At 40.9% G+C, this 14,174-nt stretch overlaps 1 protein-coding gene across 1 annotated transcript; it reads left to right on the top strand.

Annotated features, from left to right (window-relative positions):
• Positions 1–3,343: 3,343 nt before the first annotated feature.
• On the top strand, positions 3,344–13,718 carry LOC108676762 (D-3-phosphoglycerate dehydrogenase). The gene is made up of 9 exons (XM_018164899.2): positions 3,344–3,612; positions 4,560–4,711; positions 8,264–8,450; positions 8,924–9,122; positions 9,454–9,611; positions 10,723–10,969; positions 11,320–11,456; positions 11,750–11,852; positions 12,195–13,718. Exons 1-9 carry the CDS (start codon positions 3,475–3,477, stop codon positions 12,464–12,466), a joined length of 1,593 nt encoding a protein of 530 aa, XP_018020388.1. The 5' UTR covers positions 3,344–3,474; the 3' UTR covers positions 12,467–13,718.
• The last annotated feature ends 456 nt before the right edge of the window (positions 13,719–14,174 follow it).

Here is a 14,174-nt window from a genome sequence, read left to right as displayed (position 1 = left end):
GATCTTGAACTCTCTGGTGGTGAATGCGCTCTTCAAAAATAGTGACTCGAGCTCATTCAATTATTTTATTCTGACTATACGCGTTATAGGTGATGAATTTCGTGCTAAAACGAGTATGAAATGGTGTTCCGTAATGAGCTGCTGGGGTAACAACCTAACAAATATTTTTGTGGCTAGTTCATTGATAGGTTTAGAGCCGTTTAAAAAGTGCAACATAAGTAATTATTTAAATGTATTGGACCATTTTATATATGCAAATAATTTAGTTGATGCGCGAGGCACTTACATTTTGTGATGTTCTACTGTTCAATATTGCTGTCGCCATTCCTGCTCGAATGGTTCATTGCGCCATAACTCTAAGGCTCTGACACAAACTTGTGCGGGCTCAACGGGGTAGGGAAAAGTTGACTTGCTTTTTCTCCCGTTTATTTGTGAACGCCGGGATGAGTGAAGATTTTAAGAAAGAATAGATGAGGATAGGAAAACATAGTGCGTTGAATCTGACGAGTGACGAACGACGTCACAGGCTCTGTTTGTCAGCGTTTTAGAAAAATCATCGAACTATTTATTTCTGGACATTAAAGTATTAAAAAGTTTCTTCTCCAACTTCTGCCATTATGCCCATAGCTGACCAGTGGAAGAACATTAACTCTGCCATCCACACTCCTGAAAATGGAGGGCGTAGATTTTATGGTGTCGTTACCCTTGTGCAGACGAGACGGGTTTTTATATAAATTATAATTCTACACCAGACATTTTGCTGGTTGTCGCTAATTGTTCAAGTGAAATGTATTATATAATTATGTTCTATAATGAGTTCATGTATAAAATGTTCAGTTGCAACATCTAAACGCTGTCTGGTATATTTGAATGAAAATGTTCTAATATGATGGCACTCTAACCTTTTCCAACATGCATGAAGCATACAATGTGTGTTACATTGATTAATGTGTATTACATAAGCAGTCTTCATTTCTGTTGTTTGATAGTAAGAACATGAAAATTCTTATCCCTGAATATACTTGTAAATATAGCATTTCTTCCAGCTTGTATCAGCAATTCTTTCACAACTTTTTGTTTCAACTCGGTAGATTCCGCAACAGTGTTCATCAATATCATTCATCTGTTTCATTTAATAATGTAAGAAGCTTGTAAAATGTTAATTGTTAAGGTGCCTGTACACAGGGATAGTACTAGCCGCTAGTTCATCCGGCGCTTGAACTGTCCACGCTACTAGCCTCGTGTATAGGGGTTCAGTCCGCTCCTGTGAAGTATCTTGGGTCAAGTGAATCATGGCTTGTTTGAACGATAATGTTTCTAAGAGGAATCCAACAAAATGGATTCCAGACGATATTCAATTATTCTTTGAAATAGGAATTAAAGTGGAATGTTTGCCATGACGGTTACTCCAACAAAATGAAGAGAGGAACGAGTATTTTGAAACTGGAAGAAGACCTTATTAGTTAGGGTTTAGTTGTTCCTGACGTTGCATTTTTAAAGGTTAGAATAAAGAGTATAAAAACGACGTACAGACTCGAGTTGTTGGAGGTGATCCCACTATCCATCTTCGCAGACCTCACTCGACGGCTTCTAACGACGCACTGGCGGGCGCGAACGAGAAGATAGCGGCACCTTCTACTCTCCTCGTGTGTACAGGCTTACTAGCCGGATAGTAACCAAGCGACCGACACTAGCCAGATTTACTAGCCGTCTGCACTATCCCTGTGTACAAGCACCTTTAGACAAACGAACGAAGCCCCCTGCCTCTAGATTGCGCCGCGGTGAAGGTATATATACTGAGCGGTCTAATGAGGACTTTATACTGCAAAATTTTCAGTAAAATTATGAAAATTGTGTTATTTTATTGATTCTGAACCAAATATTTTAGAAAGTGAAAAAATATAACTCAGTACTCACTGAAGTAAGTGACAGAGAGCGCATTTTCTCGTCGACGAAAACTTGAGGTCACGGGCGGACGGACAGACAGATAGACGGACATGGCGAGCACAATAGTGCATTTTTTTCATAAATGAGAAAATGCGCTAAAAAGAGCTGAAGAAATACTACTTTCTTTTTATTCCGCTTTTTTTCCTAATTCTTCGCTGTTAAATGCTGTTGCGCCAACTCTTTACCTGTGTAAGTATTTTCATAAGTTTGATACTAATACCGAGTAGTAACTGACATTCAGCAAGATAACACTTACCTTCGCGTGTCTATTTCCTTAGCGTCGTAACCATGTAGGGGCCTTGGCAATTATAACTAATAAAAAAATTTAACTCATCCGCTTGCCCGTCATCTATTCCTGCGGCCGCTTTTCCCTTTCCCTGTGACATAGAAATGTTAACATCTTTAAGGCTTACGATGGATCTTTACTCTCAAAACTCTTTGAAACCACCCGAGTGTGTTTAGTGTGCATTAATGAGATTTTTTCAGATTTAATTAACAAGTTATACAGCAAGACAGACAAATCATCGGTGAATAGTTTATATATCGAACAAACATCAGCTCGAAAAACCATTTCCCTACGTTGATTTTCTCATTAAGAATAATCTTTGTATGGGCTCGAATAATCGTATTACTCATGAATGAAAAAATTAAAAAGTGTATACTGTTCGGATACGAGCAGGTAATCTCATGGTTGAACTATAAAAGGATTATTAGCGGTCGTCATGAATAAAATGACACTTCCCAGGGTAGCTAACTTACCTTTTTTTTATTGGATAAGCTAGACATATTATTTTAGACTTGTCCATCTTGATAAAGTTCATTCCCATCGTTTAGCTACAAATGTAGCTGATAGTGATACTCCCTAGCCATTTTATGGCTGATTATTATTGAATCAAATGAATTTTTAAACAGGAAATTTTATATGAAGATAAACCTACGAAATAGTTTTTTTTTTCTTCATATGCTGTAGCTATTTACGTAACGACTGATAGTAAACATGATGAGAACACGTGTTAACATGTTTCAAAGTAGAAGGGGTGGCACGGTAATGAAGCTGGAAGAAAAACTCAGTTTATCTGTCACCAACCATAGTAGGCGCAATGCAGCTGGAGATCGGAGACACTACACTGCGATTGTAGGTCAAACATAGTGGATCTAATGAATCGGAATAATTTATGGGAGAAAAGTCACATAAGCAAATAATATTCATATTCGGATGTAATAAATTATTATTGAAATTACTGCTACAACACTAGGATATCAAACCTATTTTGGCTAGAAAATTTGTAATTTCGCGCTGATAATCTATTCCGAGAGTTGGTAGCACTGCAGTTCTGGCGATTTAGTCGGGATCTCTTCGTCGCAGTGGCAGTGCCTAGGATCAGTGATCATCAGTCGTTACTTCGACACGTTGTCGCGCGGTTGTGTGACGCGTACTGTGACACCGATTAAAAGAGCTCACGCGATCGACGGTTTTAAAGCATCTTTTCAGTTCTGTATACCCCTGCCATATTATTCAGTCTAGGCATGGGTTCATTTAAAATCAGAAAAATATTGCTACTAGATGGAGTTGATGCAATTTGTGCTACTAAACTGGAGGCTGCTGGGTTGGAAGTTACCATCAAGCCTAAACTTTCCAAAGACGACTTATTGAAGGAAATACAGGTAGGTCAGTATATTATGATACCAATCATTTTGAACGGTAATTTTAGATTATCACAAGAAATAATAAACAAACTAAATTGATGCTATGCTCTCATTTATATGTATATTTTTACGTTTGAATTTCACTTTTATTGTATAAGTAGGTATATAGTCGTATACTGAAGTAGCTACTATACCATAGGATAATAGGATTAGGTATAGCCTTCCGAGAAGAAAAATTTATATTTCTGTATGAACTTTAACCCCCGTTTCTGGGACGTGACATTTATTTCAGAGATGTGACTGTCAGAGACGTAACATTGATTTGATGGAAGTATTGCTCACATTATTGTTTTCGGTATATATACTGAGTTCTAATTAACTACACAATGAGAAGAGAATACATGTGCATGTGGGGGCGGGTGGGGCGGGGCGAGTGCGACTGTGCGAGACTGACCTCTAACAATCATTTACAATGTCATTGTCCTTCAGTTTGAATCGGGTGTTGTATTTTGAGATCAAATGTGCGGTTATGTGCCTATATTTGTTGTATAAAACTTTGAAATTAAAATCACTCATTTAGCCATGATGAAATGATTTTTACATAAGGTTTAGTTGAATTACAATCGAATGCAAATTATTCGATTTTAAATTTCTAAAGCCTAACTTTAATTTCATGCTATCATTGCCATGTGCTGTTTCTTCAAGTTCGTTATGTTTGACCCTGCCTCGAAAAATGAAAGAGTCGTATTGTCCAAAGGTACACACTTTCTTACCCGCAGAGCTTATAGCGGTCGTATCACCGATAGTCCTTCCCTCCTTCAGCCGGACCAACTTGTGTGGGTGAAGTTGACTCATATTGAAGGATGTGTCGTTATGACCCACACAAGGGCCAAAAGTAGATTACTATTTGGAGAAAAGCTCGCTCATTTCTCTAAGAATAATAGCCTAGACGTCTCTCTGTGCAGAACTATGAAGGAGTTGTGGTGCGGTCTGCAACACAGATCACAGCCGAGGTGCTGGCAGCAGGCACCCGCCTGCAGATGGTCGGCCGGGCCGGTGTCGGCACCGACAACATCGATGTCGATGCCGCTACTCGACGCGGTGTCTTAGTCATGAAGTGAGTGAAAGCAGCTGAGTTATCTGGTTTTTCACTAGTTTACGACTGATGATTATAGGATTCTTCGACCTCTTTGATCATGGATCAGAGATTTTCTAGTAGGTAGACGACAACGTGTCAGAATTAAAGGAACCGTGTCAGACTGGGCATCAGTGCGCAGTGGCGTGCCACAAGGAAGCGTCCTGGGGCCTATTTTGTTCGTTGCTTTTATAAATGATCTGCCAGAAGTAGTTATCGCCAGTCATGAAAAGATCCGGTCAAATGACACGAGTTTAGATCTATGAACAAGGCACGAAATGGAAAAGAATCGGCGACAGGCCACATCAGGCCTACACTTCAGAGCCGACATCACTATGTTATGTTATGTTATGACATTACCATCAATTTCTCATGCTCTACACAGTACGAGTCCAAGCCGTAGCTCGTCAATGGAGACTATAGAACTGACTTTGAAAATGTCTGGCCTCTCTGTGAGATAAGAAAGGAAATTTTATACCATTGACATCATACGTATGAAAAATAAAGAATTTTTCGGTAGCATAAAAAAGATTTATGAATACAATACATCGATCAAGAGAGAATTCTTGTGTTCATGATAATGTTAATTCTACTTCATAATCTCGGAAATCATCTTATTAATTAAACGCCTTGCTCAAAGCATGACAGGAATATTAACGCTTTTGGGTCTTCATTGTCCCGTTGTTCATAAACCTCGTCTTTAAATATGTACATGAGTAGGGGAAACTGCACTACAGTCTGTAGGCTACTAAACGGACGACAATTTCTGCATTATTTTGTGAGAATAATTGAAGTTTACATCTTAACCCTCTACCGCGTGACACGAGTACCGGAGCAATATTGTCACAAGCCTATTCCTCAAAAAGAATGCGTTGCTAGTGAGCGCAAAATTACTTACACTGATTGTTGCCGCCACGTGCAAATTTAAAATGTTCTCTGTTGCGTACAAATGTCCTCAGGTTGCTACACTCAATAGTTAACGTATAATTTAAGATGAACGTTGTTCCCGGAGAGTGACAAACGGCGTGAACATCTAGTTGACTAGGCTCCGACATTTCGGGTCCGACAGAATACACAACAATTTTCGTTTTCTTATGGAAGTCAATACTCGCAAATGTGATGTGATTTACTAGTTCTTAGTCGTAGGTTTTTTTTTCAATTATCTTCTTAGTGGTAGAGTATGAAACGAAAAATTCGAGCGGTAAATATGCTGTTTAGCACGAACTTTCAAGTGCAAGCTTTGACGCCAGCATTATAAATCCAGTTTTGCGAACTGCTATTATTGTAGCCTGCCCTGTAGTGTACGATTGACTCGAAAATTAGCCGCTTATTGCCATTGAGACTTGATAGGAAAAAGTCTTGTATTGGAATAACACGTACAGCGGTACTGCTACTCGCCGTACACGACTATCGTTCATTGGTGCGACGAAGTCATGACGGTTAGATACAAGGCCACGTTTATGGACTGAGGGTGGGGTGGGGTGAGACCGACCACAAACAACCCACAGCAGAACTGCACTTATAGTTAGGCATAGGTACTGAACTTGTTAGCCCACTTGAGGCTAAGGCATAAAACAGTTAGGCCAGATAATGAAAGATACGTAGTAGGGAAAACGACCGTCTTGGTTCACGTGATGGATTGTTCAACTTCGAAGTATTCGTGCTGTAAGCAAGGAACTTGTATGTATTTTCGTTCAGTATATTATAGCTTAGTTTAAAATAGATGCAGCTGCTGCTAATATTGAATCGACACGTGCTCCTTCAAACATGTATAGGTAGACGATTTCTTAAAATCTGGATGATAAAATTCAAGCATGTTCTAAAGTTTACTAATATATATTATTAATATATCCAAATAACCTAAAAAAGTCCATCATAAACATGGAATTTGTCCAATCTTCGATGAGTGAGATGCATGCATCGCAGCATCCATCGCTGATCATGGCAGCATTCGCATGTCTTGCCTGCCACGTGAGCAGCGAGCAATGGCTGAGCCAGACAAACATGAGCGGGACTGTGTTCGATCACAGCCAGGATGACGGTTATTTGTTAACGGCCATGACGATCGTTAACGGCCACGACGATCGTTAACGGCCATGACGATCGTTAACGGCCATGACGATCGTTAACGGCCATGACGATCGTTATCGGCCACGACGATCGTTAACGGCCACGACGATCGTTAACGGCCATGACGATCGTTAACGGCCACGACGATCGTTAACGGCCACGACGATCGTTAACGGCCATGACGATCGTTATCGGCCATGATGACGGTTGTTAGACGGCCATGGTCGAATATCCGCGGGGTTTCATTTTTGTTGGCTCGTTTCCAGAAATGTTCAAAAATTATGATGCCATTTCCAATTAAGATGCCATTACGTTTCCTCCCTAACGAGGTTCGGATCTTCCTCCGCTCGTATTTTCGATATAGAGCTTCTCGGTTTTTCCGATACGCGTAATCAAATTTACCCTTCATACCCTTTACCCACTTCCACAATAAACATGATTCGTTTGTTTGTTAAAATAATTAACTTTTCCAGGTATCCCTGCACTAGTCATCAATTGGAACAATTGATTGAATCAATTGGAACAATTGATTGAATCAATTGGAACAATTGAAAAAATTATTTTGCAAGCTCAAGCGACAAAAAATTCAATAAATAAATCAAAGCAAATTTTTTGAAGAAAGTACAAGAATCATTTAACGGATCAAACAAACTAGTCGTTAGTTCACTGCTTAGTACCTGGTAAATTCGATCACCTGTCCTATTTATGAGCCTATCATTTTCGCAACAATATCCTTCGTACTCGCGATCCTTCAAAACTAAGCATAAATCAATACATTTTCGTCCGCACCGACCCTGCAACTCCTTGGCTGGCCTGGCGCTGCGGATCCACGCTGCCTTATCAGGTTTTCACTGGAAAAATCCTGTTCCCGCCGCAGAGGTTCGGAAAATCGCCAGAAAAAACGCTCTACTTGAAATATCGTCGAGCAGATGATATGAAATTAAGGCTGGAAAAATGGATATGTGCAAAAGGTTGCGTAGGTACTTTTTTCATGGAGAGCGGTAGAACGCCCAAGGTCGAAAAATTTCAGTTTACATTTGCAAAAAAAAAAAGTTCTAAAAACGTTAGTAATTATTATGAATTAAGTTCTTCTCTGACATTTTTACTTTTCTCAAACTCATTGATAGACATGAATCCGTCCAGGGTGGTATTTTCTTGAGTTTTCGGAACCTCATGTCGCACACTATACCGGTATGTGAAATATATTATATAATATAATAGACTATAACATATACTGTAACTCGTCCGCAGCACGCCTACCGGCAACACCATAGTATCGGCCGCCTCATGTGGCACACTATATGTGAAATATATTATAATGTATAATAGACTATAATATATACCATAACTCGTCGGCAGCACGCCTACCGGCAACACAATATCGGCCGCCTCATGTCACACACTATATGTGAAATATATTATAATGTATAATAGACTATAACATATACCATAACTCGTCGGCAGCACGCCCACCGGCAACACAATATCGGCCGCAGAGCACACATGCGCCCTCATCTGCTCGCTGGGACGCTGCCTGCCGCAGGCGTGCGAGTCGCTCAAGGGCGGCGTGTGGGACCGCAAGAAGTTCATGGGCAATGAGCTCTACGGCAAGACCTTGGCCATCATAGGGCTGGGCAGGATCGGCAGAGAGGTACTGTTTCTTATGGAGTCTTAGCCCTACAAGACCTTTTCTATCAGGCATCTGACGTTGAAATTACGTTAAATATACGTTATCAAAATGACGTTTGTTATCGATCACTTTCGAGTCGCGACCACTTACGAGTCCCGAACCACTTACGAGTCTCGAACCACTTACGAGTCACGAACCATTTACAAGTCATGAACCACTTACGAGTCACGAACCACTTACAAGTCGCGACCACTTACGAGTCACGAACCATTTACGAGTCACGAACCATTTACGAGTCACGAACCACTTACGAGTCCCGAACCACTTACGAGTCATGAACCACTTACGAGTCCCGAACCACTTACGCGTCACGAACCACTTACGAGTCTCGAACCACTTACGAGTCTCGAACCACTCACGAGTCACGAACCACTTAACGAGTCCTGAGTCACTCACGAACCGCGAAGCACTTACAAGTGACGAGTTTTCTGCAGGTCGCACATCGCATGCAGGCCTTCAACATGACCTGCATCGGCTACGACCCCTTCGTGAGCGCCGCCGCGGCAGCTGAGTGGAACATCGAGGCCTTGCCCCTGGATGAGATCTGGCCCCGCGCCGACTACATCACCGTGCACACGCCGCTGCTGCCACACACCCGCAACCTGCTGGGGGAGGAGGTTCTCATGACCAAGTGTGAGTTGTGGAGCTAAATGCAATTTTTACTTGTGGCCCCATAGGTACTAATATTCCATCACGTTATACGGGACTAGTTTTCCAGCTGAGATAACGCATACAGATTGTGTTTTAATGACGCTAGAAACAACTGTCGCAAGACCGCGTATATTGCAAGTCATTTTTTCATAGAACGCATTGGTACGTACTGTTTGAACATAATTACAGTTGTCGATGGAAAAGGTATTTATTGACTGAGACGCCGAAATAGGCTACCAACCTCTTAAAATTTTACGCATATCAAATGCCGTATCAGTTATCTGACTTTGCTAGACGTTGCTGTGGTCGCCAGGTAAGCCCGGCGTGAAGGTTGTGAACGTAGCGAGGGGCGGCATCGTGGACGAGGCGGCGCTGCTGCGCGCCCTCGAGGCTGGTCGCTGTGGGGGCGCCGGCCTGGACGTCTTCACCACCGAGCCGCCCACAGACTACGCGCTCTGCCGCCACCCCAAGGTGACCAATACAGTTTATAATTCATATGCTTTTTTGCACGCCTTTACAATTTTAAATTGTTTTATTCGTTTGTTAAATTATTTTGAAATGGTGTCGTCCGCTCGTCTTATTATTTTCAATACTTTCATACCTTCTTTAATTACCTATTTTAATTCTGTTTATACGTTCTTTCATTATTTCAAATCCTTTTATGCGTTTGTTTACCTATTTGAAAATGGTTTTATATGTTAATTTAACTATTTAAATGGTTTTATGCCTTCTTTTAATTCTCGAGTGGCACACTGTGAATTGTAGCTTGTACCTGAGGAAGAAAGGCTAAATGAGCTCATATTGTGTTGTCAAATTAACAATTTCCGTAGACTTGTCTTTCTAAAAATAACAACAATAGAACGACTAGGTAGCTAATTTTTATTTTTAAAACGTATTCTTCACTGTAAGATGAAATTAGTCATTGTTTGAGTTGCCTTGGCAAAGCAATGTACTCCATTCAAAGTCAAGTTTCAAAAGTACCCGTGAAAATTGACTGGTATCGCATTATTATTGAAGATATATGGATGCAGATGGGAAGGCAAAGGCTATTCCTGCTCTATAAGCTCCAATGACCAGGGTGGAACTTTGGGAATGTTGGTTTTCGTATTCAATTTTGATTCTGCTGGCTCGCTTGTACAAGGTGATTTATAATGGGAGTGTTTGAGGTCTCTCAGTTTGACATGACAGGTGCATTATGGGTGGCCCAGATGTTACAGTTCTAAGTACCAAGATTGAAAGATTGAGATGCGGGTTCGATCCCAGCTTCCTGTGACAGTTCAGGACAAAATAGGTGAGATGGCTGGGCTGTTGAGAACACGATTACAGCTGTGAATTGCGGGTTTGTAACCCCAGCAAACTGTAAAGTTTCTGCGATGTTTAGAATTGACAATAAGCTGGATTTGGCTTATTAAATGCGAAGACCACGATTAATATATGATATCATCTCCAAACTTTCATCCTGAACCCGTCAAATAAAATACTTGGCAAATTTTTTAGCAATGGGAAAAAAATTAATTAACAATAATAATATAATTAGTAATTTAAAAAGTAATTAATTAATTACTTAAATGGAAATATTCAGGTTGTGTGCACCCCGCACCTGGGCGCCAGCACATTCGAGGCGCAGGAGCGCGTGGCAGAGGAGCTAGCGGACCAGATGGTGTCGGCGGTGTCGGGCGGCCCCATTGCCGGCCTCGTCAACGGCGGCGCCCTCGCCACCGCCAACAGCAGCGACGCCCAGCCATGGCTTGCCCTCGCATCTGCCCTCGGACAGGTGGCCGAGGTCATCGTCTCGGGGCCTTTAACTTCTGTCACTTTGGTGCCCGCAGGTGATGCAAATACTTGCTAATTTTATGTGATAAACTATAGTACTACTGATAAGATATAAATTATTAACCTATTAATAAAATAAGTTATTGTTTAACTTATTATAAGTTATATATACTACTACTGATGATTATAAGTTATATATAATGTAACTGATGTTTAGAAATTATGTGTAATACAACTGATTTTTAGATTCTCAATGAGTTGTAGCTTCAGCTTCTGTCACTTTGGTGCCTTCAGGTGGCAGAAATCCTTAGTGGTAGTTAACAAATGCTCCAAAGATAGCGCAAAATTTGCTTCTACGCAGAAATGTTCATTTTTGGCATCAAAACAACTATGTTTTGGCAAACAGGTGCTTTTGCGAACAAAAATTTGGCGAACGCGTTGTGCAGCGCCGTCCTGGCGGGGCTGCTGAAGAGGTCCAGCAGCGGCACAGCAAACCTCATCAACTCCTGCGTCCTCGCTCAGGACTCGAACATCTCGTGCGAGGTAACTCGTCCCCGTTCTTGTACACTTTTAATCTGTTTCTGTTTCTTGTGGGTTAATGTAATAACTTTGTGATATTCATTTCTTTCCTGCTAACGATTAATTGACTAGGGCTTTCTGGTAATTTTAATGTCTCGCCGGCTTCAGGAAAAGACTGCTGTATCATTCCATTTCCCGTTGTGTATTACTATTTTACTCAATAATAGCCAATTTTAAATCTTTATATACCCATACTTAGTAAATTTAGCTCATTTTTTCATCAATTCATGGGAAGTTAACGTGTTTTTTCGCCTCAGATTGTTCCTCCCAGCGACGAGCTGAAGCCCATCTTGCCTTCTGGGGTCGATAACGGCCTTCTTGTTGCCGTCTCTGGCGCCAATTCCAACGTGAAACTCGTTGGTCAGTTCGAGGCTTATTTCACTCCTATGAACGTCTGCTCTTAAATCGAAGTATTTATTATTGTTATCCTTACAGTTTTCAACAAATGCTCAGCTAAGTGGCAGTGATTTGAAAAGTTACCTTCAAACCTTCTATTTTAAACATTACTTTCTTAATGTTTTCGTTTAATTCTTTGATCTAGTTAGCCACTACATTGATATGTTCTGTTGATTTTAATACTAGACTACGGAAGAAATCCAATGTTTTTCCACAGTGTCGGGTTCAGTGGCAAATGGCCAGCCCCTGCATGAATATCAGTGCTCGAACAGGAATAAAAATAGAACGTTTGATCCACCATCTCAGGTTCGTCGGCTAACGGCCTGCCACTGCTGTACTCGGTCAACGACAGCTCGTGGCCTATTGCCGTGCCCTTGTCTCGCAGTCTCGTGCTGTATCGCTCATTGGCTGCCTCGTCTCCTCTCCCCGCCATTGCCGCGACGCTGGTCAAGGGCGGCCTCCTCAGTCTCGCCTCGTCTGCTGGAGGCTTGTGGCACGTCGCCACGCTAGACTCGCCTGTCACTGAACTAGACGCTAAGGTTCAAGATGTAGAGTACGTCGGACAGGTGTCCTTGTGAGGCTGTCACTAGGTTTAACTTATGGCCAAACACTTGTTACGTCGCCACGCTAGACTCGCCTGTCACTGAACTAGACGCTAAGGTTCAAGATGTAGCGTACGTCGGACAGGTGTCCTTGTAAGGCTGTCACTAGGTTTCACTAATGGTCAAACATTTGTTACGTTGAAGTATTAGTCTCTCTTCGTTAGAAGGTAGATTTTTTTACAACTTTGCTCGTCTTGTCTTTTATCGGTCTGCCTTCCTATGCTGAGCGTTCAGTATGCCTGGTGCTAGAGTGCTTTTTTTTTAATTCTTGTTGGGTCGAATTATAAAGCAGTGCATGCATCATTTGTTGACCGAGGTGACATGCCGGATGTTCTAGGTGGCATCGCAGCGCGGCATGCCAGCTTTTCTAGATAACATCCCGGCTCTGTCTCCTAGTGAAATGACAACTTGTGTCTCCGGAGTTCACGCAATTAACGTAAAGTGAAACGCTAATTAAAGTGTATTTTTGATACGTTCAAGGCTCGTAGATTCTTTGATTAGGTGATGATTTTTTAATATTGTATTCGCAGCATTAACATAAAAAATTTTCTTGCTAATAAACTATTTTCAAACGAACAATACAATTGCAAGTATTGAATCATGCAAACTTTCTGGGATTTAAATACTTTTATATTGCCCGGTGACGCAATTTTTTCATTTATAACTTTATAAAAATGACAATTTTAGCAGCAATAGATAGTCATATATTATCTATTCATTTAGAAAATACATGCTTTCCTTATCTAAGTAGAACCTTTTCTTCCACATTTCCGCTATTACCCAAACTGTTTCATCTCGCCTCTGGCCTCGCCAGTGCGCTCTCCATTATAGTGTTAGTATTGCTTCTCGCTGAGGATTCAATTATTAATCAGAAAATTTCGTGGTTTAAAACTATGTTCCTACTCGTGGTTAGCGCGCTTCACAACTGTTAAAGAACCCAAATTCCAAGTTAATTCAAATCATTCCAACCTCCCCCATTGTTAGGTTGAATTTGCAATATAGTTATTGATAAGAAACGTACTCATTCAAACGGACGTGCTGGAGTGAGGGCATGATTACTCAAATACGTTTCCTTGCATCTTACAATGATGCTTAATGTTAATCACGCTATGGCTTCTTACTCCAGTATATTGTATTTTAGGCTACCAAGCTTTTGAATAGTGTTACCATATTGCACCGTATTATATATTTATCTTAGTGTTTGCTATTTTTCAATATTAAATTGAATTTTAACGCTAGTGTCCTTAATTTTCCTTAATAATGCACTGAAAAATCTCGTCTTAAATTTCCTGCGTTATTACTTGAAAAGCGGCTCATACCAACGAATTTTAATTGCTTTCATGCGCACCTGTCCGTGCGTGTGCAAACTGTCCCTTTTATTGTCAGGTGATGTAGGAAGCTACGGTACAGTAGTTGTTGGAAATGGTCCATCTTGGGGAGAGAAATTCGTTGGTTTTAGGTTTACGAGTGCTCAGACGATTTCTATTCTAGTTTGAGTAATGTGAAAGAGCGTGCAAGTTTACCATTAATAATGAGAATCTGGCGGAAGCAGAAATATAGTGATGTAACTGCGTCAAATAATTATTACTATGGTAAAGTTAATAATAATAATAATAGTGGTTTCAGCGTTTATTAGGCCGTAGGCCTGTCGCCGATTCTTAACATCGCAGAAGATGCACAGCAT

The sequence above is a fragment of the Hyalella azteca genome, unplaced genomic scaffold (genome assembly GCF_000764305.2).
Source record: "Hyalella azteca isolate HAZT.00-mixed unplaced genomic scaffold, Hazt_2.0.2 contig9135, whole genome shotgun sequence".
In the NCBI taxonomy this organism is placed as follows: Eukaryota; Metazoa; Arthropoda; class Malacostraca; order Amphipoda; family Hyalellidae; genus Hyalella; species Hyalella azteca.
Note: the sequence above shows the minus strand (reverse complement) of the source record. Positions and strands in the feature narration are given on the sequence as shown.